At 38.4% G+C, this 25,798-nt stretch overlaps 1 protein-coding gene across 1 annotated transcript in view; it reads right to left on the minus strand.

Moving 5' to 3' along the window:
- MPPED2 (metallophosphoesterase domain containing 2) overlaps nucleotides 1-25,798 on the minus strand; it is a 99,153-nt gene that overhangs the window by 45,257 nt on the left and 28,098 nt on the right. The window contains exons 2-3 of the mRNA XM_010004248.1: nucleotides 21,538-21,719; nucleotides 53-278 (exon numbers count right to left, since the gene is read on the minus strand). Coding sequence (XP_010002550.1) covers nucleotides 53-278; nucleotides 21,538-21,719 — 408 coding nt within the window. The remainder of the gene's footprint in view (nucleotides 1-52; nucleotides 279-21,537; nucleotides 21,720-25,798) is intronic.

Genomic DNA, 25,798 nt, shown 5'->3' on the forward strand with positions numbered 1-25,798 from the left:
CCTGCTGTGCTTCAAGTAATAAACAGGAAAGAAAGTTTAAATTGAGACTTACCACGGGGCACCATATATTCGGAATCCTTTAACTGTTACCTCTGAATCTTGTAAGTAAATACTATTTGTCAGGAGTGACTGAACATTGTCAAAGTCCTCTGGTTTCAATTTGGACACAGAGGGAAAGCGGTAGTAATCTTGTTTAACAAGGTCTGCCATGAATTCCTTATCAAATGTCAGTTCATGATTCCCAGCAATCACTATTTTATATTCATATGGCAGGTTTCCTGAAATAACAAAAAAGAGGACTTAATTAGCACATTTTCCTCCCACACCAGAATTGCTGGCACAATAAGTAGACAGCTAGCAGTGACAGAACAAAATACCCAAGATACGTGTGCATCTCCACGTTGAGCAGAAGTTATTAATGCTGATTCTCTTCCACTGAATGAAACTGTGTTAAAATGTAATGTCACACAAACCTATGTCAGAACAAAAAACTTTGTACTGCAAACTCAAACAAAACAAGCTGGCAGGCACCTAACCACCACCAAAGGTGGCATAAACCACCACTGCTCCCTGGCTTTCAACTGATGACACACTGATTTAGAGCTGCTTAAGATGTGACATTGAGTCCTACCACTTAATTCATGGGACTGGGCAGAGTCAGCAGTCTCAGCCCACCAGTGACCTGTGCTGAGAGACCCTGGGTGTCAGAGTGGGCAGAGAAGCGACTGCAGTACCCCTCACAGGTATGCCATGAGGGTACCAGGCATGGAGTATTGAATTAGGATGCTGGTGCTGTTGTTCTTTTTAAATTATGTGGATTAATTCATAAGAAACCCAAAGCCTTCAAGAAGAGGTATTTATTCCAAACCCAGCCTGTTCTTCAAAGCTCCAATTCACTTGCAACAGACTTGCACTTTATTATCAGAACTCAGTTTATGGAGGTATCTTATTTAAGTAAGACATACACATGTAGAAGAAACCATGAAACTCAAGCAGGTAAGATATTGGATAGGAAAAAGGAAATGTACTTCATTCATTTACCCAAGGGTCACAGATAAAGAGGACAGGCTTGATCACCTCAAGTTGGCATAACTATTTTTTTCATCGTTTGGAACAAGGCATGAATCAGGCCCACAGAGCCAGATTTTTGGAGTTTAGAGACAGATTTTTATGCACTTGGTACCAACAATCAGCGCCAAATCTTCCAAATGAACATACTGTGTGCTGAGCTCCCGTTAAAAATACAGCCCTATACTCTGGTGTCTTCACAAAAGTTAGGTTCCTTCACAAAATCTGTCCCACTGTGACTTGCCAAAAATCACAGGCAAGTTTGCATTAAAGCTAAAACCAGACACATCTCCTTCTACTGCCTTCACCATAAGCCTGATTTCTTAGTCTTATACCAAATCATTCATTTGGGTGTACATCCCTAGTATTCATCTGGAAAAAGCTTGGTTTTGTCTGGGTTTTGGTTTTGGGGTTCATTTTTTTTGTGTGTGTGTTTTTGTTTGTTGTTTTCTGTTGTGTTTGGTGTTTTTTTTTTAATAAAGGCAGCAAAATTGCGTGGAAAAATATGTGCCTACCTTCCAGTTCTAGTACTCCCAACATTTTACCCAAGGAACACAGAATTTGGATGCTGCATATTTCTTGTGAATACAGTTCTAAATAGATGTGGCTCTGCTAGTTTAAAACTTGTCTTTCAGCTTTCAAAACTAATTGGATCTGTGTTTTCTTAAATAAATAAAAAAAGTTTCCAAAGTAAAGCTTTTAAGTATTTACTAGATTAAATTTCCCCTTTATAAGACTTAAGGGGAACCTGTCAAAACCCTTGGCTTTTCAATATTTATAGCACAGAAACAGAAATTACACAAGATATGTATATAAACAATCTTAGCAAAAGTAGTTAATTCCTGATAGAAGAACAAAAAGCTATAAATCCCCTGGGAAACAAACAAACAAACAAACAAGCAGACATTTTTATAGACACCTCACATCTGAACAAAATGCAATCATACATATTCACAACTCTCTGCGATGCTGCATTAGATTAAATACTGGGAAAGTGTAATAAATGTTCCTCTGCAGTTTATGCCTCACCCCTTTCACTCTTCCCTCTCCTTCCTCATCTCTGCTACATGCTGCTCTGCAATTCATTTTTATTTAAAAACTCAATGTGGCAGGTACCTACAATTCCTGCTCTCTGTGACTCCTGGGCACAAGGTAAAATCGTTATTTTCTCCTCTCTCAGGAAACATAAAAGATACCACTGGCATGAAATTTGATGCACTTGTCGTAACTACCAACCCCCCAAAACAAGCTAGATGTGATTAAATTCTCAGAGAAGTAAGATGGAGAAGCTAAATTCAGGTTTCTGCCCAAGTTATCAACATTTGCCAGCTCTAGCAGGAAAACTTCTCATCTAACTGGATAAATGTCCCAAGTTTGACACTTTCTCCCATTTGTTCTAATAGACTTGTAAATCAGCACATTTTGCTGATATTATGTCCAATTAAGACTGGAACATTTTTCCTCTCGGTCAAGCTCTTTTATCTTGACACCTTGAGAAAGGTTTACTTTCAAGACACACAGGACATGAAAAGACAAACCAATGGTGGCAGCAGTGATTATTAAAACATGTAAGTGTAACATTATACATGTTATATAAGCACCTGAAAACAGTAGGGAAAACCAAACAGCACTTACTGCAACTGGTGTCAAGACAGCTGTTGATTTTAATGAGACTTTAGAGAAGCTATGCTTGGTCAGCTCTTCAGAGCCAGGCAGGAGCCAGGGGTCCATGGGAGAAAACAGCATCTCCCCAGTGCCACCAGGGAGCTCAGGACACAGCCACACCAATCAAACCCAAGGACTAACACCAGGACTGAGCAGTAAAGCAAAAGAGGCCCCAGTGGAACCAAAGATCATCAAGATCCAACTGTAAGCTCCAGGTCAGTGTAACTGCATGTCCAAAGCCCATGAGCTGCAGTAACCAGTACTGGGTGTGATGGGATGTGTGCAGACCCATGTACCCCATCCAGCAAGGAGACAAGGTGTGCTTTACTCCCTATCTGTTCATACCTCAATATTTACCATAGAATGGGCAAAAAGGTCAGAGCTGGCTCCCCACCTAGCTCCTCAACTTTATAAGCAGTCACATTTTGCTTTCCTTTTCTGGGGCTGTTCAGGAGCTAGTATTAAAAATGCAAACACATCAAAAGCCAAGCCCAAGGAAAGGGGATTAGCAAGAAGTCTCATCCATTTCTTTACTCTTCCCTGAGGAAAGACTAAACAGCACTAATCACAGTAATAAATTACCTGCAATCAGATTAGCTATTTATTCATCACATTCAGGCTTTCCCTTCCTCAAAGGCCCAGTGGCAGTGCATTCATTCCCTCTGATACAATTTATGAAATATTCTGGCCTGTTTTGTTTTGGCAGTCCTGCCCTTTGTCTATAATCCTCTGACCTCCTCTGTTTAATATAAAAGCATAAACAGTCACACACAAAATCTCCTACCCCATGGTATTTTACTTTCATCTTGACCAGATTAATCTCTGCATATCTACATCCATGCTGTCTGTACAGAGAGATATGCTGTAGTACAATACACAGGTTAGAAGGCATTTCCTCATTTTCCTTCCTTAAATTTTCATTGGCTACATTTGGTCTTTATTAGACTAATTTCCTAACTATTAAATTTTCCATCATGCATCAGTAATATTATTAGTTCTTTATACTGTGAATCTGGAAAACAGATAGAAGAATCTATGAAAAGAGTTTTATCTGCTTGCTGGGCTAAGAACTTCAGAAACCTCAATTATCAAGTCCCATGGTAATTGAATTTAAATTTTAAAAACTTCAATGTTTAACAGGTGAGATCAAAAGGCTAAAATTACAGCTGCTGAAAATGATTAGGATACCAAGCCTGTGAAGTAAGGTCACTTACGCTGAAGTATTTGAAATACTATCTATATATACACACATAGAGTGTGGGTTTGTGCATGTGTATCTTGAAAATATATAGACATATTTATTATTTTGGCTAAGATGTTTTTCAGCATCTGTCCTCAATAGCATAAGCAAAGCCCCAGTGTAATCATGGATCAAGAAAATACTGCAATTAGAAAAGTTATCTTCTGGAAGACAAAATTTCAGCATCACTCTTGCACAAGTAAGAAGCAAAGACAGTTTACTGTGAATAACTTGTAAAAATGGAATTGTTTATAGTAAATACACCAATCTGGAAGTCAGAAGATTTCTGTGACTTCTTGTTTAACAAGTCAGCTCTGAAGCTACAGTTCCATATATCTTTGCTCCCCAAGCATTCATCCTCACTCCTATGCTACCATGCCTCTTTGCCAACATGAGGACTTGGTGTTCAGTGGATCAGGAAACTGATCCAGCTGAAAACTGATGTAGCAAAAAAGGAATGAGGCTGTGAACGCTGGTACAGCTGGACATCTTTTGCTGGCTGCAACCACTTGTATTGCTTTAAAGTGTTGGCTGAACAACACGCTGACTTTAAATACACCTATTACACTGGACAAAAGAGGAAGCTGCAGGGAGATGGGGTGTTGTTTGGGATTTTTTTTAACCTATGTAAGTAGGTATTCCAGTGGTTTTAAGTTCACCTTGAGAACTAGATCCCAGGAGTCCTTAATCTGCTGAAAAAACATTCCCATTTTAATGGCATGCTTCATATGAGTACAATTTAGTCACACAACCCAAGTTCTGTAGAGCTGCCAGACATGAAAAGGAGTCTGACTGGCAATGAATGTTAACTGCTGAGTCCCTATAAAAATAGAAAATCACATTTTTTTTTTTACTACTGATACCTACAAAATCCACAGAGGAGTAGGGGAATCAGAAATAATGTGATACTAGCTATCTATATAGGGGTAGAAAACTATATTTACACACAAATACTATGCAAGTGCTTTTGATGTGAAGCTCTGAATATGCATACACATGCAAGAACTATTCAAGCCACACAACACTTCCATGAAACATGAAGCATTTTCATGCTTATTTCAGAGCCTCGCAGACCCTTTGGCCATATGTTGAGAAATGGGCTGAGAAACCTTGAAGGATAAATCTTCTCCACTTCAAAAAGAGGGAAATCTGTACAAGTGAGATGCTTGTGCAAGCGAATCATCTCAGATTTATGGTATATTACATGTGCTTCAAAAAGGCAAAACTGGTCATGGAGCATTCATCTATAACCAACCACATACACATCTGGAGGTAAACACTGAAGGAGCAGGCTTTGTGTTGTTCCTATGGACCTCCAGTCCCCACAGCAGCTCAGGTTGCTTCCAGCTGTCTGGCTGCAGCTGCCCAAGCTGCCCACCAATGGGCAGCAGGTGAGGTCCACCGGCAGAACCTGCTACTGGTCAGCAGCTCTGTAACTCTTCATTGATATTTCTCATGGAAAGCCCACTGAGTCTCAGGGCCACGGTTACCCTGTTTTCCCAGCATTTACAGCACAATCACAACACACACAGTTCCCTCTCTGCCTTTTAAAAGAACAAAATAATAACTCAAAGGGTGTGATTTCTCCTTTGGCAGCAACAAATGAGTTTGGCTGTGTAAGGACAGTTACATAGACTTGAACCTTCAAATGATAAGCTGGACTTCTCTCACCAACAATCAACTGCAGTTACTGAGATGCAAAACCGGGTTGGAAAAACAAACATATTTTCTAGATAACATGAACCAATTGACTGTGAAAATATTCTGGCTGTTTTAATCAAACAGTCTTCACAATAAGTCCCCAGTGGGATAACTGATGTCAACCAACATACTGGCTGAAAACATAACCCATGAATTTCTATGCATTTTACCTCTGTGCCTGTTTCATAACAACTCTAGTAAAAAGAAAAAAAAAAAGGCAGACCATGCACAAAACTAAAACATGCTTTTAAAGAAAAGCAAAATCTCTCAAAATCTTCTTGATGAAAAGTATTCCTACACCTTTTTAACCACCATTGGTTCAGATGCCTCTTTTTATTCCCTCCCCCAGCTCAGAAAGAAAATTTTGTGGAAGGAAAAATGAAGGCAAAACACACACAGCAAGAGAGGTAGATGAATGAAAGTTTAACTGTTTTGCCCTTATGCAAAGAAAACATCAGACCACAGCACAGGGAGAAGCAAAGGCTGAGAACCTTGAATTTCTGTGATAAATCTAAAGCTTGTACATTAAAGCTCCCCTTTGTTGAAAACGCTGTTAGACACAACAAAACAGAAATGTTAGGTAAGCTCAAGCTCTGCCTCTGACCTTTCACTCTGTAACCGTCAGGCTTCATTAATTTTCACAAGGCCTGACAGCTCTAGCGTTAATACTCACACTTGCGGATCGAGCCACACAGCAGGTTCAGACTGCTACCTTCTCCTCTGAAACTCATGCATTAGGATTTCTTCCATGCTGGCAATGGAAAACCAAGTCTAAGAAACATTAAACACAAAAAACTACGTTACAATAATGCCAAGGTTGAGCCATAAACCCATGAAAGCAAGGAAGCACTGAGTGGATCTTGCCTCAGCACTTCTAGCTCAGCTACGTGGCGCCAAGGCACTGCAGCAAATTGGGTCCTCTCCAAGGGACCACAGATACAGGTGCTACTTCACCTGTCTGGGCACTCAGAAGTCTGATACTGCAGAATCAGCAGTACCTAATACCAAGTTCTTCCACTTGTTCTCTTTCCCTTAGGTAAATGCAGTGAATTTTGCACAATGCTGGGCCATAGCATCAACAAGTGTTGTATGAGCTCTGCAGCAGGGCCTTGTATGCTACAGAACCTAGTTACCCATGAATCTGATTTAATGATGCATTGGTAACAATTCCTTGCTTTTATGCATTTATGTCTCAACCATTAACATTATTCTAATGTAACTGTTTGTGATTAATATCCTTCTCCTCTCTCTTAAAAGAAAAAACAGCACAACATAAGCAACTACTTTTTGTTTTACTTCCGGGTTCCACAGCCTCCTCAGCATTACTTGGACCTTTCACATGGCTGGGTTTTGATCTCAAAGTTGTTTGGAATTTTCCTGGGCTACTGTTATTGAAGTATTTTTTCTTCAAACATGGAAAGCTTCACTAAAGTTTTATCAATTACTACATGACATTTATTTGTTTTGAAACAGACTGAATCTGAAGCTTTTGTTTAGTCTAACCTCAAAAAGAGAGGAAAAAAAAAAAAGCAGCATTTTTTGCAGCTCATAGCACTGCCAACTCTAGTTGTAAAAAAGTCCCCCAAATTGACTTCAAAATTATGAAATGTGAAACAGAAGGAGCAAGCTCTGCTTGCTAGTCCCCAGAAAGGCTTTCATTTTAGGCTTGCAATTATGTAACCTAAAAGACTGGGCTTTCAAGGAGAAAAAAAAGGTATCATCTAATTTAAAATCAAAAAAGCTGACAGATATGAAGCTTCCCTTTAAATTTAGCAAATTCTGAAAACAACATCCTTCCTGGAAATTGCAATAGCTTTTTTTTTTTTTTCCCTTTTTGTTTTAAAAAATGTTTCTTGCAGAAATGGCAGTTCTCTGCTCTTTTCCATGGCAAAGCAATAAATAAAGGAGTACCACAACTGCTGCCGTGCTACGTGTGCACTTTCAAAGAGATCCTTTAAGTGAAACAGTGCTCACTTGGGAAAATATAGAAGGTTTTCAGGCAAGAACATTCTTTTGTTTGGCAGAGCTGAAGGGTGTTCCTCTAAACAGAATTACCCCATATTTACACTTATCTGGATCTCACCCCCTGCAGCTTAAGGTCTGTTGTGCATGTGTACTGCAAATACATAGAAATGGATCACATTTTATCCAACAGAATTTTACATTTTCTCTTGTGATCAACACCTTCAAGTACGAGGCCAGACAAGTTTCAGACCATGAAACTTGAAGCATTTCAACTCTGGTTTCAGATAGCCCAGATCTTGAATTCTGAATACCAAGGGTGAAAATGGAAACAAACTCTGCCTTTACAGTGCAAGAGGGGCTAAGTAGAAATGTTCTCCTTGAACTTGATTAAGACTAAATTGAAAAGGAACATTTTTGGTTACTATTACATTAGGCTAAAATATAGAAATGAACCCTAATACTATCTAAATCTAATAATAAAAAGCCATCTCTATTTTAAAATTTTCAATGCATTCTCTATAAATGCATCAGGGATCAATTTACATGGTGCTTTTGCCAATAAGCAAAACGAAATCAGAGGTTCCAATTGGCTTAACTCATATTGGAAAGTGTGAAAGCAAATGCTAGAAAATGCAATTACTGCAAACAAACTCCATTTTCTCCACTCAGGAGGGAATTTCAGGGAACATTTTATTGCCCTCAAATAATATTTCCAAAGGCATCAATACACAATTCTATTTTATTTTCGGAGTCCCCCACACTATATAACCTAATCCTCTATAAAGAAACTCACCAGATTTTGAAATAATATATTGGTTGTTGATATTACCTGGTGCATGCACACGCCGTATCAATTTAAATTATTTTTCTCCATGAATCTTAAGAATATAAAAAAACAACTGTCTCTGTCTGATAGAAGCAGATCTGGACCCACTTCCCATAACATCATACCCTTTCTCTCTGTAATTTACAATTCTGATTGAGTCTGGTTTTTTTTCTAAAGTAGATGAATAAAAGCCATCAAAAAGGAGGTCATCTTGAGAAACAATTATACAGAAAGTAATTAAGCTAATCATAATTATCACAGACAATGTCTTGGTATTTTCATGTACATGCATTTTCACACTGCAAAAGGCCAGCGAATGTAAGGAGTAGATTTTCCAAAGTAAAATCTTTATTTAAAAGAGAAATATGTTTGGATATCAATTCTTCACTACTTACAGACAGAAATGAGAATAACAAAGGCAGAATGCAGATCTAGATTCTGCCCCAAATTTTTCTGCCTTATTGACAGGCACCGTTACGTGACTAGAACCTTTTCTGTCCAGAGGACTGAAAAATGCATCTCTATCCGCTTCCTTCCAGTACCTACCTACCTATCTTAACATAAACAAATACACCAATCCATCAGGAAACAGACATCATCACCAAAACCATTCTCCTGTTTCTCTCCTCTCTTTCCCCATTATTTTTCTCATTTTTAAAATAAAAGTCTTTGAGGCTTACAATGCACAAAGCAGTAGACAGACCCCTCCCTCCCTCTATTTTACAGCCTGTTAAAGCCTGGTCCCTATTTCTGGAAAAAATCCCTTCCAACATCTCCTTTTTGCTATATCCCAGGGAGATGATCAGCGTGTTTCTTATGAAAAGAAAAACCTCAGCAATATGAAAAAGAAACTTCTGGTAACTGTTTTAATTTTCTTTCTATAATACAGTATATTTTACATAACTTCTTGATTTTTATACATGGAACTGAAATCCTTCCTTTAAAAATGGTTATTTTTTAGTACGTTATTGGTAAGCTACAAAAACATACTGGGGCTCAGATTAACTGACTACCAATACTAATGTCATGCGGATGATACCACAACAACAAGGGAAAAATAGCAAGTAGGGACAGCAAGAATAAGCACAAGGAAAATAAATTAAAAGGAAAAAGGAGAAATAAGAAAAAAATATTTTTAAATTATCCCAAAGGTTTTAAAAGCATGGACTGTTGTCTAAAAGCAGGACATCAGCTTTCTAATAACCTTGATAATGCAACAATCTCCAGTGCACTAAAGCAATTAGTTGCTTTTGAATTTTTACCCTGTGGTCAGGTTTTGTGCTTTCACTTGTAAGCTATTAAGTATAAGAAGCAAGTTTGATATTCAAAGGTGTTTTAAAACATACTTTCAGATGACAATGCTGATGTTTATGTTGAGAATTGTTCCTTCTTTTTTGAAGGCAGAAGAGAAAAAAATCTAAAAACTGAACAAAATTCCACTTCTAGAAGCAGCCCACCAAGCCATTTCACAGCACTATGTACTGTATTTCAGAAATACCTTCATAAACTCTTTTCTGAAATCTTTAAAGAGAAAGTTCACAGAGGACACAAACAGAAATCACCATCAACTCAAAATATTCAGGCAGGTCTTCATGAACCTCCAGTATCATTTTCTGAATCCCACATTAAAATTTATTATTCTAAATAAACCTAAACATTCCATTATAGTCTTTCAAGATGAACTTGGATACCAGGAATCTCCTGAGTCCTGTAAGGAAATTCCTTTTAATAACCCAGCCCACAGAGAGGTTTCTTAGCTACTAAAGGAGACAACCAAATCACTTCAGCTGTATCATGTTATTACAAGGAACTATATTCCTCTTATGCAGTTTCCCCCCTCCCCAGCCATGTAGAATTGCCTGAGCAGAATGGCACAGAGCTTCAGATACTTTCCTTTTAAGTAATATAGTAAACCCAAATACAATTACACACACACATCCCCCCCCCAACCAAAACAAACAAAACAGGAGAGAAGGAAACTTCAAGCCTGATAAATGCCTAGAACAGTAACAATGGAATCTGGTGCCACTGATTTCTGAGTTCCAAATCTCACCCCTACTACTATGTCTTGCCACCCTTTTCCTGGCTTTGCAAAATTTTCAATTACCAAATTAATTGCGTTACATCATCCCTGGACCTCACAGCAGACAGTTCAGACTGAAGTTTTTTAAAAATCCAAGGTGCCACTCTTTGAATTTAAGTGGGCAAACATATGTGCTAAAATACCTAATTGTCCTTCCAAGGAAGGAAGGACAAAACAGATGAATGAAAAAAATTGTCTATATAATGTAAACTCCATTCTGCAGTATAAAGAGTTTGAGTGCTTTATTTGTGATGGAATTCAGGTGAAATTCTTAAATTTCCCATCCTTATTACTACAACTGCACAGGCCCTTTGCTGCAGCCACCTCTGCTCCCTTAATATTAAGCACCTACTCTACTGAGGCAGTAAAATGTTTTTAAACCAAGTTAAATACATTTGTGAGATTAATGGTGCTTGTACCTGTACATTTGAATTTCCAGTAACATTTTCACAAGGTGCTGCAAAATCTGTAGGATGCAGCACCTGTCATTTCCTTTCTGTGTACAGAAGTACACTGAGGATTCTGGTACATAAATAAATGCTTCTCTGTAATTAAACACCATAATTAACTGTTGGGGCATGCAGCATTTCCAATTTTTCATCCTGTGTGCTTTCTGCAGAGTAGGGGCTCTCTTGACTCAACCATTTTAGCCATCATTTCTAGAGCTTAAAAAACAGAAAGGAATTAAAAACCTGCCATAAAAAGGCATGATATGCAGACCTTAATTTTTCCTGAATAAAGTGACAGCTATAGTTAATCAGAGCTGGCCATTAAGACAAAGCACTAAAAGAACAGCTATTTCAGTCACTTACACAAAGGTAACAATTTATTTCTTATTTATACTCTTTTCTGCTAAGGTTTTGCCCTTTCACCTCAAAGGCAAGCATCATTGTTTTTACAGCTGGCTTCACGGAAGCAGTTGTTTATGAATGGCTATATTGCTTCCACTATAACCCTACACACATCCTCCCTAGTGACTAGCTCAAATGCCAGGACCCAGTTTAACGTGGATAGCCAGTGTTGTCACTCACCAGAGCAGTGGCTCTTCCTTCCCTGTGTCCCCAGGGCAGCTGGGGACAGGCAGGGCATCCCCTCAGCCACTCTTGCTCAGGCAATCCCTCCCTCCCTGCCTTTCACACTCCAGCTAAAGGCACAGGATTATAATTTACAACCAGGACACTGCAAACAGCAAAGTGCTAGTCTGGGAATTACTTTGCATGGGGTTTTATGAGGGGATGTCAGACCAGGACCTTTACTCTCAGGACCACAAGTACAGCTACAGCTACGTTATTTTCTTCCCAGGGACCACTGAAGCTTGCAGCAGGGACAGAGAGGAGAGCAGAAAGAATGAACTCCTTTCCCCACAATGCTCCGGAGACATGTCCTGCACAAAAGTGCAGGAAACTTCATGGTTGCTGTGCAGCTTTTCTGCTTGTCTCTCTGCAGTGAAGGCAAATTGCCAAATGCTGCCCAGTGAGCAGGGAGCTGTAAGAGTCATGTAAGGGGGAAAAGCAGTTCAGGTAAAAATAAGGAAATATGGGCCATTTTTTTATCATTTGCAGCTCTGTTTTCAACTAAAATTCTCCATGTTGGCTGGTTACACACACACACACACACATAATAAAGTAATGGCAACATTCAGGAAAAAAGGAGCTGTTGCACTCTGATACCCTGCCTGGCTTGTATTTACAAGGAGTCACATGGAAAAGACAAGGGGTAACGGGCACAAGTCGCTCCTGGGGAGATTCCAATTGGACATGAGGGAAATTTTTCACCATGAGGACAGTCAAACATTGGAATAGTCTCCAAGGGAAGTAGTAGATTCCCCCACATTGGACACTTTTAAGTCTCAGCTTGACAGGGTGCTGAGCTATCTCATATCAAGTATAGTATTACCTAAAAATGTTGGAACAGATGATCTTTGAGGTTCTTTCCAATCTGGCATTCTATGATTTTGTATTAATAAAGATTCTAGTTCATCAGAAAATCTATATGCAATTCTGAGGTCCTGAAGGTTCACTTACAAACAGTTACAGGAAGTTTAAAGTACAGACTGTTTCTGAGCTCTCATTTCTTTTTTTATAAACTTTGGAAGAAATTAAGCTTTGGAAAAAGCAGGTGAATCTCCATTACTTCCCCTCCATATGCTCTCATTTGTCTCCCTCTTCTTTCTAGTTTTCATCCCTCCCCCAGTTTGATGTTATTTTGCTCTCTTCTGTGTTGGCTTTGAATCTTCTTGCCTCTCTCCTTACATTGATGTCCCCTGTTGTGCTGCTTTGTTCCTTCTCTACTAAATGTACTATCAGTAGAGAAAGGGAGGGTTTGGTTACCATCACCTCCCAGCTCAGGTGCAGGACCAGACAAGAGGGACCAGAACAGCCCCATCAAGCCAGGCACTGAAGTGACCTGAGCCTCAGCATGATCTTAAGTCCTGATAAATTCAGTTCCCAAAGCTGTAGAACCATGAACCAGCCCACACAGGAGCCAAACACCAAGACCAGCAGAGCACCACGGGATGTAGCAGCAGAGTGGGACCTCCAAGCCTTGCAGCAGGGTCACCAAGAGAAGATGCTGCCTGTGGGACTTGTAACCATCCTACACAGTTATTCACACTGTCATATTCATGATGACAAACGAATTCCTCTAGCTCTGGGAGAAGGATGTCTTTTTCTCCCCACCAGAGGTATCAGATGCCCACAGATATGAAACCCTTCCTCTGAAATCAATATATTCCCTAAATACAGTCAATAAAGATTTCCAGCTCTTCTAACAGGTGTGATGGGACTGGATAGCAGAGGTGGAGTTGCTCAGGTCCTTCCACTGCAGTGCCTTTTGTGCCAAGACACATCGTTCCTGATACATAAAATACATGCATTGTCTGAGCTCCAATACTCAGCTTCAGCTCACTGCAACAAGAGGGTTAATACACAAGCTATGTAGGCTAGCTACAGCCCACAAGAAGCAACAACTTATTTTTCTTTTAAAAAAAGTTTAAAAATCAGTAATTCTTGGAACATTTATTAACCCCGTAGTATAGGCAATTACTGTAAAATAAAGGTCTGCCAGTCTTGCATTAACATAAAGTGCTGCATGTGACTTTTCTACAGCATAGTAATGTCCACAACAGTGTGAAGAAGTGCTAACATTCGAATTTTAAAGCTTGACTCAACCCCGACCCACCCCCAACTAACATTTTTAGCAGGTCTCCACTCTCAGTGGCTGGCCACAGAGAAAAAAAATACCATTTTATACAAGTAAAAAAAATGCAGGATGGCATTTCACTGAGATACCCTTTTGCAGCTTAGTGTAAGGTAACCTCACACATTTCCTAACGTGAAGAAATGAAAAAAGGGAGGGGGGTGGAAAGCACAAAACCCAAAGATCATTCCTGCTGTCTGCTAGGTTCTATAGTCACATACAACATCCAAAAAAAACCCCCAAAAGAATAAAAGTGGTGATTAAAAGAAAGAAAGAAAAGCTTTGTAATAGACAGGACCCTGCCAACCAGCTTTAAATTGAATTACACAGCCTGCTAATCTTTACGATGAAATAAAATTTCTTTGAACACTACACATTATACTAAAATCTGCAGTACTTTCTCCCTCCAGCCCCAACCTCTCTCTGCTCAAACTCCTCCACCCTGAAAACCATTGTTCCTTCTAGGCAGCCATGTGATGCTGAACTAACAGAAAGACTTCTGATTTTAATTAGATATTGTTAATATGGCGAGCGTGATGGGAAAATTTAGGAGAGGCATTTCTGCACTTGGATTTTTGATGCAAGATTAAATTTGTAAGTGACAAAATGAATTGATGGTGTACAAAGAATACATACTTCCAACTGAAACCATTCTCATGATATGTCACTGCGGAAGCAATGCTGGAGGAAGGAGCTGATGACAATGTCTATAAAACTTTCTATTTGGGTGGCATTACTTGCTTGGTGCCTGGTCAATACAACAACCATAAATCTTTGTTCTGTTTTAAAGTGGATTTGCGGGAAAGAGGGAATTGAAAGGAAGAAATATTTGGTTATTTTATAAATTTGTTTTGGTTATGGTTTGTTGTTTGAAACCTGATCATCCCCCCTCTTCTAAGCCAACAGCAGTCCAGGGAAGCAGATCCAAGAAATGACTGAGCAATTACTGTGACTGAAAGTCCTATCCAAGAATTGTGCAATACTTTCCAGTGATCACTGGTTCCCATCTTTCATTGAGAATTACCGAATAAATGTTAGGTTTAAACAGATAAAGCCACACAATCCAGAACACTATTCTCTTTGAATGCGTATTTCACCTCAGCCAAGTTTTCCAATGGCTGTCAAATAAAGCCTTAATGTTTGGTTTGCCTGATCAGGCAGGTAGTACACAACTTGCAGAGAGAATTTTACCTTGTATCTCCAGTAATTTAGTGACTACAGTTCAGAAAAAATACTCCATGTTTCTCCCTTTGCCATGAACAGAAAGTAGAGATTAGTTCTTGTGGAATTTCTTTATGAAAAGTTGCCAGAAATAACAAAAGCAAAACAAGAAACAACCTATCAGATATGAATAAACTTACATTGCTCCCCATGCACAAATTTCACTTCAGTGGAAATTTACTACCTTGACTTTAACTTTTATACCATTTCTTCTGTTTTACCTTGTAAGTTATACTTGTGGGGTTCTGTTTTCCACAAAGCATCTCACATCTAACTCATAGCTGAGGACAGATATGAAGTAGCATCTAGAATAACCACAGCATGAAAGTAGAATTTCACCCTCTTTTTTTCACATTTTACTGAAGATTGCCAAATCAGAGAAACATTAGTTTCTCAGCTTATTAGTAAAAATCCACCTGGCTGTATTTTCCCAGTCTTTTATAAACATAATAAAATGTAACATTCAAATTATTTTAATATTCCACTGAGAGGAACAAAAAAAAAATTTATTATTAATATATCTAAAAAAAAGGTGTATGCAAATAAAAGCTGAGCACTGATAATTAATCAAGCCATACAGGAACTTAAGTACACATGAAAATTTAACCGTGACATTAAACACAATTGAAGTTAGATAAAAAACAAAGGAAATATTTGAGTGGTGACACTACACTAAAATCAATGTTGAAGAAGCTTTTAAAAATGTCATGGTAAAGACAGAGTGCAACACATAACAGAGAACTAAATAAGTAAAAAAAACCCACCAAACAAAAAAGTCTTGAAGACTCCAGATTTCATCTTATAAATATGGGTTTTTTTAAAATGAAATCGCATCAACATATTCCAAACTCATAATATTCAACATCTATTAGCAACTAGAGTTAATAAGCAAGTAGACACAATAAAACTGTCTGTACAGCCTTGCCAGTGCACCTTCAGGTCTCCACTATTCTCCAGCTCAGAGCATCTCTGAAATAAGCAGCCAACGTGGTATGGATCCTGCAAATCCCACGGAACTCCAAACAGTATCAGAGGGACAGCAGAATGCCAACATCAACAGAAGACTCAACTCCCTCCGGCAGCCAGCGCAATCTCTTACTAAAATAAGTGTATCCCTTCCAATGTCTGAAGCCTCAAGAAGCTCCTCACCAGAGCCACTCACAGAAGACATAGCTGCTTTCAAAATTAGACTAATAGCTTTTCCAGGGAGCTGCTTTCCTCTCTCCCAGAACAGCTGTGCAAAACTCCCACATGCTTACAGGATTTAAGCTACCTCAGCATTTTCTTTCATTTGCAATGACTGCAATTTTTTTTCAAGTGCCAAGAGTTTTGTGTTCATCAAAATGGTATTTTATGTTTAGTCAATTATTCATTCTAGCTGTAACAAGTAGAGCAATATAGGGTTCAAAATATGCACCAGATGGTAGAAACACAAATCAGAAATAAATCAGTTTATAAAAATAGGAAGAGACTTGTTTTTATTGTCGTCATTTTACTTTAAAATATTCATAAGCTTCCTTCTGGTTCTGAATTAGTTCAGAATACTTTGAGTTAATATCTCCCTGAATTTGGAGAAATTGAAGAGCTTATTGTTTGGTTTTATAAAGAAGTGTCATGTCAGATGCTAAAAAAATTCACATCAGAAATGTGATTTGATTGAGCAAAAGTTCTCAATAACAAATACTTTGTTACAATGAAATTGTTTTCAGTGTGTATTAGCAAAAGGAAAACAATCACACAAAAGCCTAAATACAAAATGCATGGAGAGCAGGTGGAGACTAGATTAAATGGACTAACTAAGCCAGACCAGAGAGATTGAGGAAGGATACAAGAGGAAATACCTAAATAGTGGTAAGAGCTTGACCTTACTATTATACTGTTTTGCTACAGTTCCATTTTTTTCAGATCACATTATACTGTCTCCAAGATCAAACTCAATTTTTGCAGGTGTCTGGCTTACATTTTTTTATGTAATTTCAAGTTTCTGCAGTACTAAAATCTAAACGTAGACTGGAGCCACATGCCTGCCAATACCTCCAATAGCAACATCACATTTCCAGTGCTCTTCCTATTTTGTCATCAATTCCATGTAGCAACCAGCCATTCCAAGCTGCTATTTTCAATAACTGAACATTCACAGAAAAACTAACTTTAAAAGAATTTACATACTTTTCTGAGGACAACATCCACATATGCAGAGCACAACAAGAAAACGTCCCCATTAAAACAGTATAATCATTCTCTTCTTCTCACTTGAAGTAAAGTGATGGAGGAACTACACCACAGGAGAAAGCTGAATTTTTATTTTCAAGCTATCAACAATGTTCACTCTAAAAGCAAAGATAATACTGCAGGTAAATAAATGCCTGTCACAGTACTTGGCCACTATGTCATTCACAAATTTTCTCAAGTAATTATTCCACAGAAATTAAAGGAAACATGCATTCAAAACCAAAGACATGAAAGGAAAAGACATGAAACAGTCAAGTTGCTAAATCTCGAAACAACTCAGAAAAAATTATATTCTTTTCTAAGTTTGACAGGTATTTTACCAGCAGTCATTTCACCTACTATATAACTCTCCAGAATTTTGCCTAATTTCATCCAGCAGTGGAGTGTGCTTTACATCAGGAATCTTGGAAAAAAAAGGAAAAAATAAAAATAGAATACAGTAAGAGAGAACCACTGCACAAAAAAAACTGGAGATTTGAGAAAAATTACTAAATCAGATGCAAATTATTCACACAAGTAAGGATATGCACAATCAGGCCCATACTAATTGAGCACAATAAACATATCGTCACTCATTAAATATCTATCTGCCTGAACTTATCTTTGCTCTCTCTTCAGTTCTTATGAGTTATTCAGTCATTTCCCATCACACAGGAAAGGAAATATTGCACTGTGAAGACAGAGCTATAATTAGAGATTCCTGTATTTCATTTCCCATCTATGACTGAATGAGAATGGATGGGAAAAATATGAACAGTGATAATAATAGTATGTTGAAACATTCAGTAAGAAATATACTGGGCATTGAATAACATCTTAATTCTTCCTTAGCACATAACGCTGTGTTTACTGCAAGGTCAGTTAAGTTACTATAAGAGATTTTTAATGAAAACAATTATAAATTTAAAATAACTGTGTTTAAAGCATTTAACAGTCACAAAGGTCAAGTGATTACAGCAGTTACAAGACCCATGGGACATGTTCACACCAAAACAAAAGTGAATAAATTACATCAGCCAGTGTATGTAATCACTAAGTGACCACAGAGGTTATTCAATGTATGAGCCCAGAAGACTTTCATGCAAAACCAATAATTAAAATTTATCAGCCAAAGAAAAAAAAAAAAAAAAGGCTTAAGAATTACTAAAAGTTCCAGGAAGGGTCGAGAGCTTGGAAGAGCAGGAAAAAGGGTATGGAAATCTTGTTCAATTATTTGGCTGCAGAAATGAGGAAGAAGGATACTGTTAATGAAATTAATGGCCAAAATGCTGAAGATGTTGCCCAAGTGAGATAACAGAAGAGTTGCAAAGGGATGCAAACCCACAAAATAAAACACTGAAGAGATTACAGAAGTGCTTTCAGTCCTGTAAAACTCTGGTGTATGTAACAGTGAAGTACAAGTGAGGCAGAGGTTCAGGATAATCATCTTTTAATTTTTCCCTTGGCTTTACTGCCAAGAAAATTATGGATAGTTATTGTGGTTTAGTTATCCCATTAGATAATCCTGGTGGAAATGAGGCCCTGTTGTTTTACCACAGAGTAGGTAAAATATGCTGTAGAATGAAGCCTAGCTGTGATTTCACTTCTCTCCCTCAAGGTATAAATAATACAAATGCGTTGTCTTCATTACTGCCTTACAACATGACTGTCAGTGGAGAAAACCATGCACATTAAAGACCTGAAAATTCCTTTCTATAAGGTAAATGTTGTGTTTGATGTTTTCCATGCTTTGGAATAAGCTCCTTACCAACTATGATGAAAAAAGATAACTCTCACTATATGGCAGAACAAAAAGGAAACCTGCTTCTTCCTGCCAACCACTGGTATGTATTTTCAAGCTGTTATATGTCATCACCTCAGAACCTTAAAGGTACTAATATTCACAATATACATAATAGTTAAATGTAATTACTCCTATTTTTCAGATGGAATCCTGAAAATAAGTGGCAAAAGGGCATGCTTGACCTCACAGTGTTTTGATTCCACAGGAGGAGAGGACAGCACTGGAGCAAGTATTCACCAACATGACAAGCTTCCAGAGGGGAATCCATTTGCTGCCTCACTTTACACCACAAACCTCACATCTGGTATTGACACATGTATGACAATGAGAGCGGACTCTGTGCCAAAAAAATGCACAGAAACAAACCAATCCAAAACCCCCAAAACCAATAAAAAAAAAACCCTCCAAAACATTTCATCTGTACTGAAAACACGAAAGCCTGAGGCCAAAGCCAGTAGGTCCTCACACAATCAAAGCTTCCAGTTTCAATGACACTGACTGCCAAAGAATGCAAAACCTGCTTTCTCAGATAAATACCACACTGACTTCTACAAGAACTGCATATATGCTAAGAAAGCACCATGGTAAATTACTGAAGCTGGACAAAACCTATTAATCTATTCAAAGGGTTGAATTCTTCTGTTGCAAATGTTAAACCAAGGATCTATGTGATAAAACACATCATGAAACATCTTTTAAATACAAGGCATGCCAAGTGGCTGCCAATATTTTAAGATTATCTATGAAGGGGTGAAAAAAAAAATAGTAATTTACTTTTTCTGGATTTCAGCATTACTGAGGTAAGAACTTCCAAATGCCAAGCACTGGGCATGGGCTCTGGCTGTATCAAAACCATACTTGTGAAATGACTCACAGAATCATAGAATAGAGGGTTGGAAGGGACCTTAAGGATCATCTGGTCCAACCTTTCTTGACAAAAGCATGGTCTAGTCCAAGGAGGAACTCTGGTGACAAGACACTGCTCTTAGTAGTGAATTCAGGGCAGACTTGGGAGGTCTGTACTCTCCACAAAGCAAATCCTTTTCTGGAGCTGCCTGGCATCTCTAACAACTGAACCCTGTTGAACAGCAGTGCTGCCCAGCCTCTCAGAAGCTTGGTGAAGCTGTGCAGCTTCCCATCCACTGTCATACCCTTGCTTGCTCCTCCTCCTTCACAACGCTAACCTCTACAGGTTATCACAAAGCATATTCCAAAGTTGAGGAAGATGATTCCTACTGTGTCTTTTCCTCAACCCATGTATCCACCTACTTCTCCCATCACTTCTTATTTTCCGGTCCTGCAATTACACTCTTAGGAACAAAGTAGTTTTGAGCTCATACAATGTAGTGCCACTTTCTAGAAATAAGGCTGATAAAATTAAATTACAGTAACATGGCAGTATCTGGAAGATCAAATCCCACATGCACAGAAAAAAAAAAAAAAAAAAGTAAAAATGTTATTTAAAATTGGGCTGTGGAAATCAGGAGGTCAGAAGGAAAATAAAAAGAACAATACAGAGAAAACTTAAAGGAGGGTGGAAAAGACAGAGAATGTGGAAGCTCTTCTATTTAAAAATTCCCTTTGTAAATTCAAATGCTCTTTACTTCTCTCGAAGGGTCACCCAAGGAACTCCAAATGAATAAAATGGTGCTATTAAAAGGCACGTAGAGATGTGGCCATCATACAGCAGGCAAGAGAGAGTGCAGTGATAGGGTAAATTGTGATGTCCAAGCTATGCTTTTAAAGGTTTTTACATAATACTGTAAATTCAATCTAACATTTCTTGAAAATCAGCTGCTCAAGTCACCTTCGCCTCTGACTGCTTTTAATGCAAGTGGTGACATGGTAGCACACAGCCAGCCTACAAGTGGCATTTACAGCAGAAACATTCCGCACTAGTTCCCATCCTTCATTTTGGTCTTCAGCGGTTGAAATAATTACCCTCATCTGTAGCAATACACTACCAAGGCAATGCTATCAACTACAGCAGAGTATGAAAGGCATTCTACCAAAGAGACATTTGGTGTCTGCATTCACATGTTAAATGCCAGGACTCCAACTCAAAGGGGCAATCGTTTGAATACCATGCCCCAAAAATCTCCCTCTTCCAATTGGTATTATTGATTTGGTCACTCTATATCATGGGAAGAAGGACTTTCAGCATTTCCAAAGATGCTGTTAACTTTCAGCACTGCTTTTAACAATGGCAAACCCAAAATACAGCCAGCAAGAGTTCTGGCTGTGGAAATAAAACCCCACAGGGTCAACTAAGCTGTGTGCGTTCCTATGAGGTGCCACCAACCCCTCAGCACACACAGCCCTTGCTGTGGAATGACAGAATCTTTTCCCCCAAAATAATGCAGAATTACAGCAAAATCTCTAAATTTGTCTTAATTAACAGAATCAGATTGAGCCTGGAAACAGTACATCACATGAGGACAAGTGAAGCAAGGGTAGGGGGGGATTTTCAAGTGCTCTAATTCAATTAGGAGGCAGTGACTGACACTTGGACAGGAGAGGTTAATTGGGGTCACCAAAACGCAGTAATTCCTTACCTAACCAGTCATTAAACTTCTTAACCTCTGAGGGCAGTCCCAGTTCGGTGAAATCGCCCGTGTGGAGAAGGATGTCCCCATAAGGCATCTGGATGCCATCTGTTCTGGAGTGTGTGTCTGAGACGCAGACAAATCGCGTGTGGCCCGCTGGTTTTGGCGTGTCATACGGGATAGGGTCGACCCTGAAGCAGACACATAAAGATCTCATCATAGTTACAAGGTTAAAACCCTCACATCTATTATTTCAGATATCAGCATGGATCTCTCTCAACATAAGCGTGCACGCACACACATACACATCCATTTAAACACACCAGGCCCAAAGAAATGACTCTGTAATGCAACACTGTCAAAAATCCAGAAGGCTCCCCAGTGCTTCTTAAATACCTACCAAGTAAGGAAGATCAGAAGATGCACAGGATGCAACCAGTTTCTGATACTAACGTTTAAAAATTTAAACATTGGAAAAGTAGATTTGATAGACTTTGAATTCAGATTTACTTTTTTTTCTATTACCTGCCTTACTCATGAACAGGTGCATGGGCCATTAAAGAACAAGTCTCACAGGTGAGTTAGCAACAGGCTCTCACTTAAACTGAGCAGATTAGCATCTGATTTTGTTCAAGGACATAGGCACTCCTAGAGATTCCATCTGGAATATTTGTTTATACACAATCAGGAGTGCTTTGATGAAGCCTGGAAATCCCAGAATTGAGTCTATTGACAACTTATCCTCGTACAAAAAATTGAGCTCATCTTTGCAAAATCTATAAAGTCAGGAGCTGTTGTGGCAGACCATTCAGAAACCACAGATAAAACTTTTTTTTTTTTAAGACAGTGATGTTAAAATTTAGTTCAATTGGTTATCTGCACGATACATTTGTTAATTTGATTAAATTTAATAAACACAAAACAAAGCAAGTCAGAACCAAACTTCTATGCTGGCTTGATATCAAGTTTTGTGTTTATTAAATTTAAGCAGAACAGACAAAAGTAACAGAAAACAGAAATGCTTGATGCATACTTACTGGCTAGAAATTCTAATTTATAACTGAGTAACTTCAAATACAAAAGGAAACCCATTGCCTACTTTGGAAAAGCAATTTTTTTTGCAGAGTTACCATAATTTGATTTGCTCAACTTTACTCAACTTTTGAATAGCACAGCATCTGGATTAACATCATAGAAAACCCCATCCCAACTACACAAAACTTCAACCCATTCTGATGATGTGCCACTTTGATCATGGTTAGAAGCTTAGCTCCAGCTAGAAATTTTGAGGTATGTATGTCAGAATAATAGTCCACTTACATCTCAAATCATCAGAGCAGTGAAACCAAGCTCTATATATTTTAAAGCACCCAAAATAATCCTGTTCTAAGACTTAGTGGGACAAAATGGCACAGCTGACATTCAAAAATCAATGTCTAAAAGTAAAAAGAAAATTAAACAGATTTTATTGGGTTTGCTCTCCACACTGAATGCAAAACAACTAGTACATATAATTGTGAATCTGTTTTTCTTAAATCCCCATAGTTATAATGAGATGTATGATCAGTAATAGAAAATAAAACACAAATCATAAGAAAATACTGACTTTTGAAGTATTCCTTCATTTATTGAGCTGTATTTACTCTTTTTAGTAAAGTAAAATCAGTACTTTGTATTTACAATGCACTGAAATGTGTGAAAACTTCCACCAGTATCTTTGAAGTCAGCTCCCTACACAGGTGAGAAAGACCAAAAGCATCTTCACCCAGGGAGCAATTTAGCTCCCTACACTGAGTTTGTAGTGGTTCAAGAAATCAGACTCCATATGGATATGTCCTGGTCTCCAATGAAAAATCACCCATGTGAACATACTTACTAGCAAGATTTTACTCAGTCTTTTAGATTTGATAGAATGTTTACTAATAGCTAAAATTGGGAGGTAGAGATATTGTTTGATAGACTGCATTTCCTACACAGCAGAATTATTTATAATTAAATTGTGTTTACCATAAATTTACCACATTTGGTTGCCACTGTTCACTGAATAATGTGCAAAATTCAGGCTCTACAAGATGATATTTAATTTGGTCTTTACTTTTAACAACAAATTTCACTGCAGGATGGACTGGACAGGAAGGGGCAGTTTGATAGACAGCATTTTGTTTTGGTGCTGCATCTCCCATGCTACCCAAAGCACCAGGTACAACTGGTTACCACTACAGAAACCCATTCAAAAAAATCTTGAACTCTGACAACATATTCCTTCTTCTCTGCTAGGGTCAGAAATTAGTAAGGTTATTATTACAGAGGAAAATTAATTCACCCATTGAGGTGACACTGGCAAGCTGGGCAGAACCGTAACTACAGGCCGCAGTGCTTTTGTATCCACTATCTTCCTCCCAATCACTGAAGGTAAGCTGAGGCTTTTTTAATAATGTCACATGGTAAACACGGAGGTCTCTGAATCAACATGCCCACACTTCCAAGTATGTTTCCTCCAGACAGCACAAAAAACGAACACTAACTTTCCTCAGTACCACACACCTCATTCAGATCGTCTCTGCTCATGCTCTGAGCAGCACTGCCTGCCTCTGGGCAGTCCAACTTAGTTCATACAAAGCAGCTATGATTTTGCTATTCTCTGCAGTTTGTTTCCAAACAAAACCGGCTTTGCTTTAGGCAATCCCTATTAGAATATGACACCAAAATCTGGTTTAGGATTCTTCTATTCATGGCTTACTTACAGAAAATTCTATAAATTAAATTCATTAAGTTCCTGACCTTTCTTTCTCCTCTATAAAAACACTATGATGTTGCCAAGTAACCTTTTTTTCTACATCTTAGCTTAATTTCTTCTCTTATTCACTATTGCCTGCCTAGTAAGTATTCGAAAGTGAGATACTGAAGGTTATTGTGTTCAGCCTATCAACTTATCTTACTTAAATAGTCCTTCAATAGAAACTTAATAAAAGTGGTGTTATTGCCAGTCTTAAAGGCTCAAGTTTTCTTTTCATCCACAGCTACAGCATGGCACAACATCATGCAAGATTTTTCTTTTTCTCTGCATCATGAGAAGATTGGCCTCTGGACCTAAGAGATCAGTGATCACAGTGCACAAGTCACTACCCTGTCACACTGCTCACAAGCAGGCTTCCACCTGGGCTGAGAACATCCTCCCTTCTGATGGTCTGCTCACCTCATGACCCAACATCTGGAGACTACAGACTGTCATTTCTAAAAGATCTGCATCAGTTATGCATCTGACCCTTGCTGCAATTCAACAGGAGATAAAATAATTATTTCAGCCCTGCCTATCACCAGGTCTCTGAGAATCACAGCACATACTTAAGAAACTACCATTTGCTTCAAACACCATGCATCCAGCTAACTTTGACACTACCCACTATCCCCCATACTTTATTTTTCTAGCATTCTTGAGCTGGTAGAAAAACTTTACAGATTATTTGATCACTGAATTTGGAAAAGCATGCTCATGGAAAGAGGCAGTAAATGTTACTCCAGAATAATTTAAATGTTCATCCATTAGGATTAATATGGCAATCAGGAAAGAGGCAGGCAATGTTATTCCAGAATAATCTAAATGTTCATCCACTAGGATTAATACAGCAACCAGGAAATGGAAAACAACCTAACAAAATAGTAAGGTATCAAAAGGAATTTGGGTGGGGATTTTTTGCCTTCAGTTAGTAAATGATCTTGGGAATCTAACTTCCTTCACAGACAGCTGTTAATAGGGACGTACCTACCCTAAGATCTTTTGCACCTTAGAAAATCAGGCACTTAAGTGTTTTTTCAAAAGTTTATGTAAGACCCAGAATGTAATCCTGTAAGGCAGTTGAGCAATGACTGCTTGCTAAGATCATGACAGTAATGTAAGATCTGTCACATTTAATGCACTTATGACAAGGTTTTAGAAATCAGAAGGGACATTATAATCTTCATGCTCTTCTATAAGGACTTTGTTTATTGGTAATTTGTTTATTGGTAATTACTTTGGCTTTACCAAACTGTCCTTACCACCAGTTGTTCTCATGTAGAGTAAGAGTTCCTAGGTACACACCTCAGACTGAGAGATCCTCACACATTGCTGCAGCTGAATCAAACACCACCACAAACCAGGCTGCAACGTGGTGTGCTCAGCTCTCAGTGAACAGTGTCTTCCTGCAAAGCCACAATCACCACAGCATTTCCAAGGCACTGGGCCGTGTTGGTAAGCAAGCTGAGCACTGGTCCTTGTCCTGCCAAGCAT

This window comes from Chaetura pelagica, unplaced genomic scaffold (assembly GCF_000747805.2).
Source record: "Chaetura pelagica isolate M959 unplaced genomic scaffold, ChaPel_1.0 scaffold119, whole genome shotgun sequence".
In the NCBI taxonomy this organism is placed as follows: domain Eukaryota; kingdom Metazoa; phylum Chordata; class Aves; order Apodiformes; family Apodidae; genus Chaetura; species Chaetura pelagica.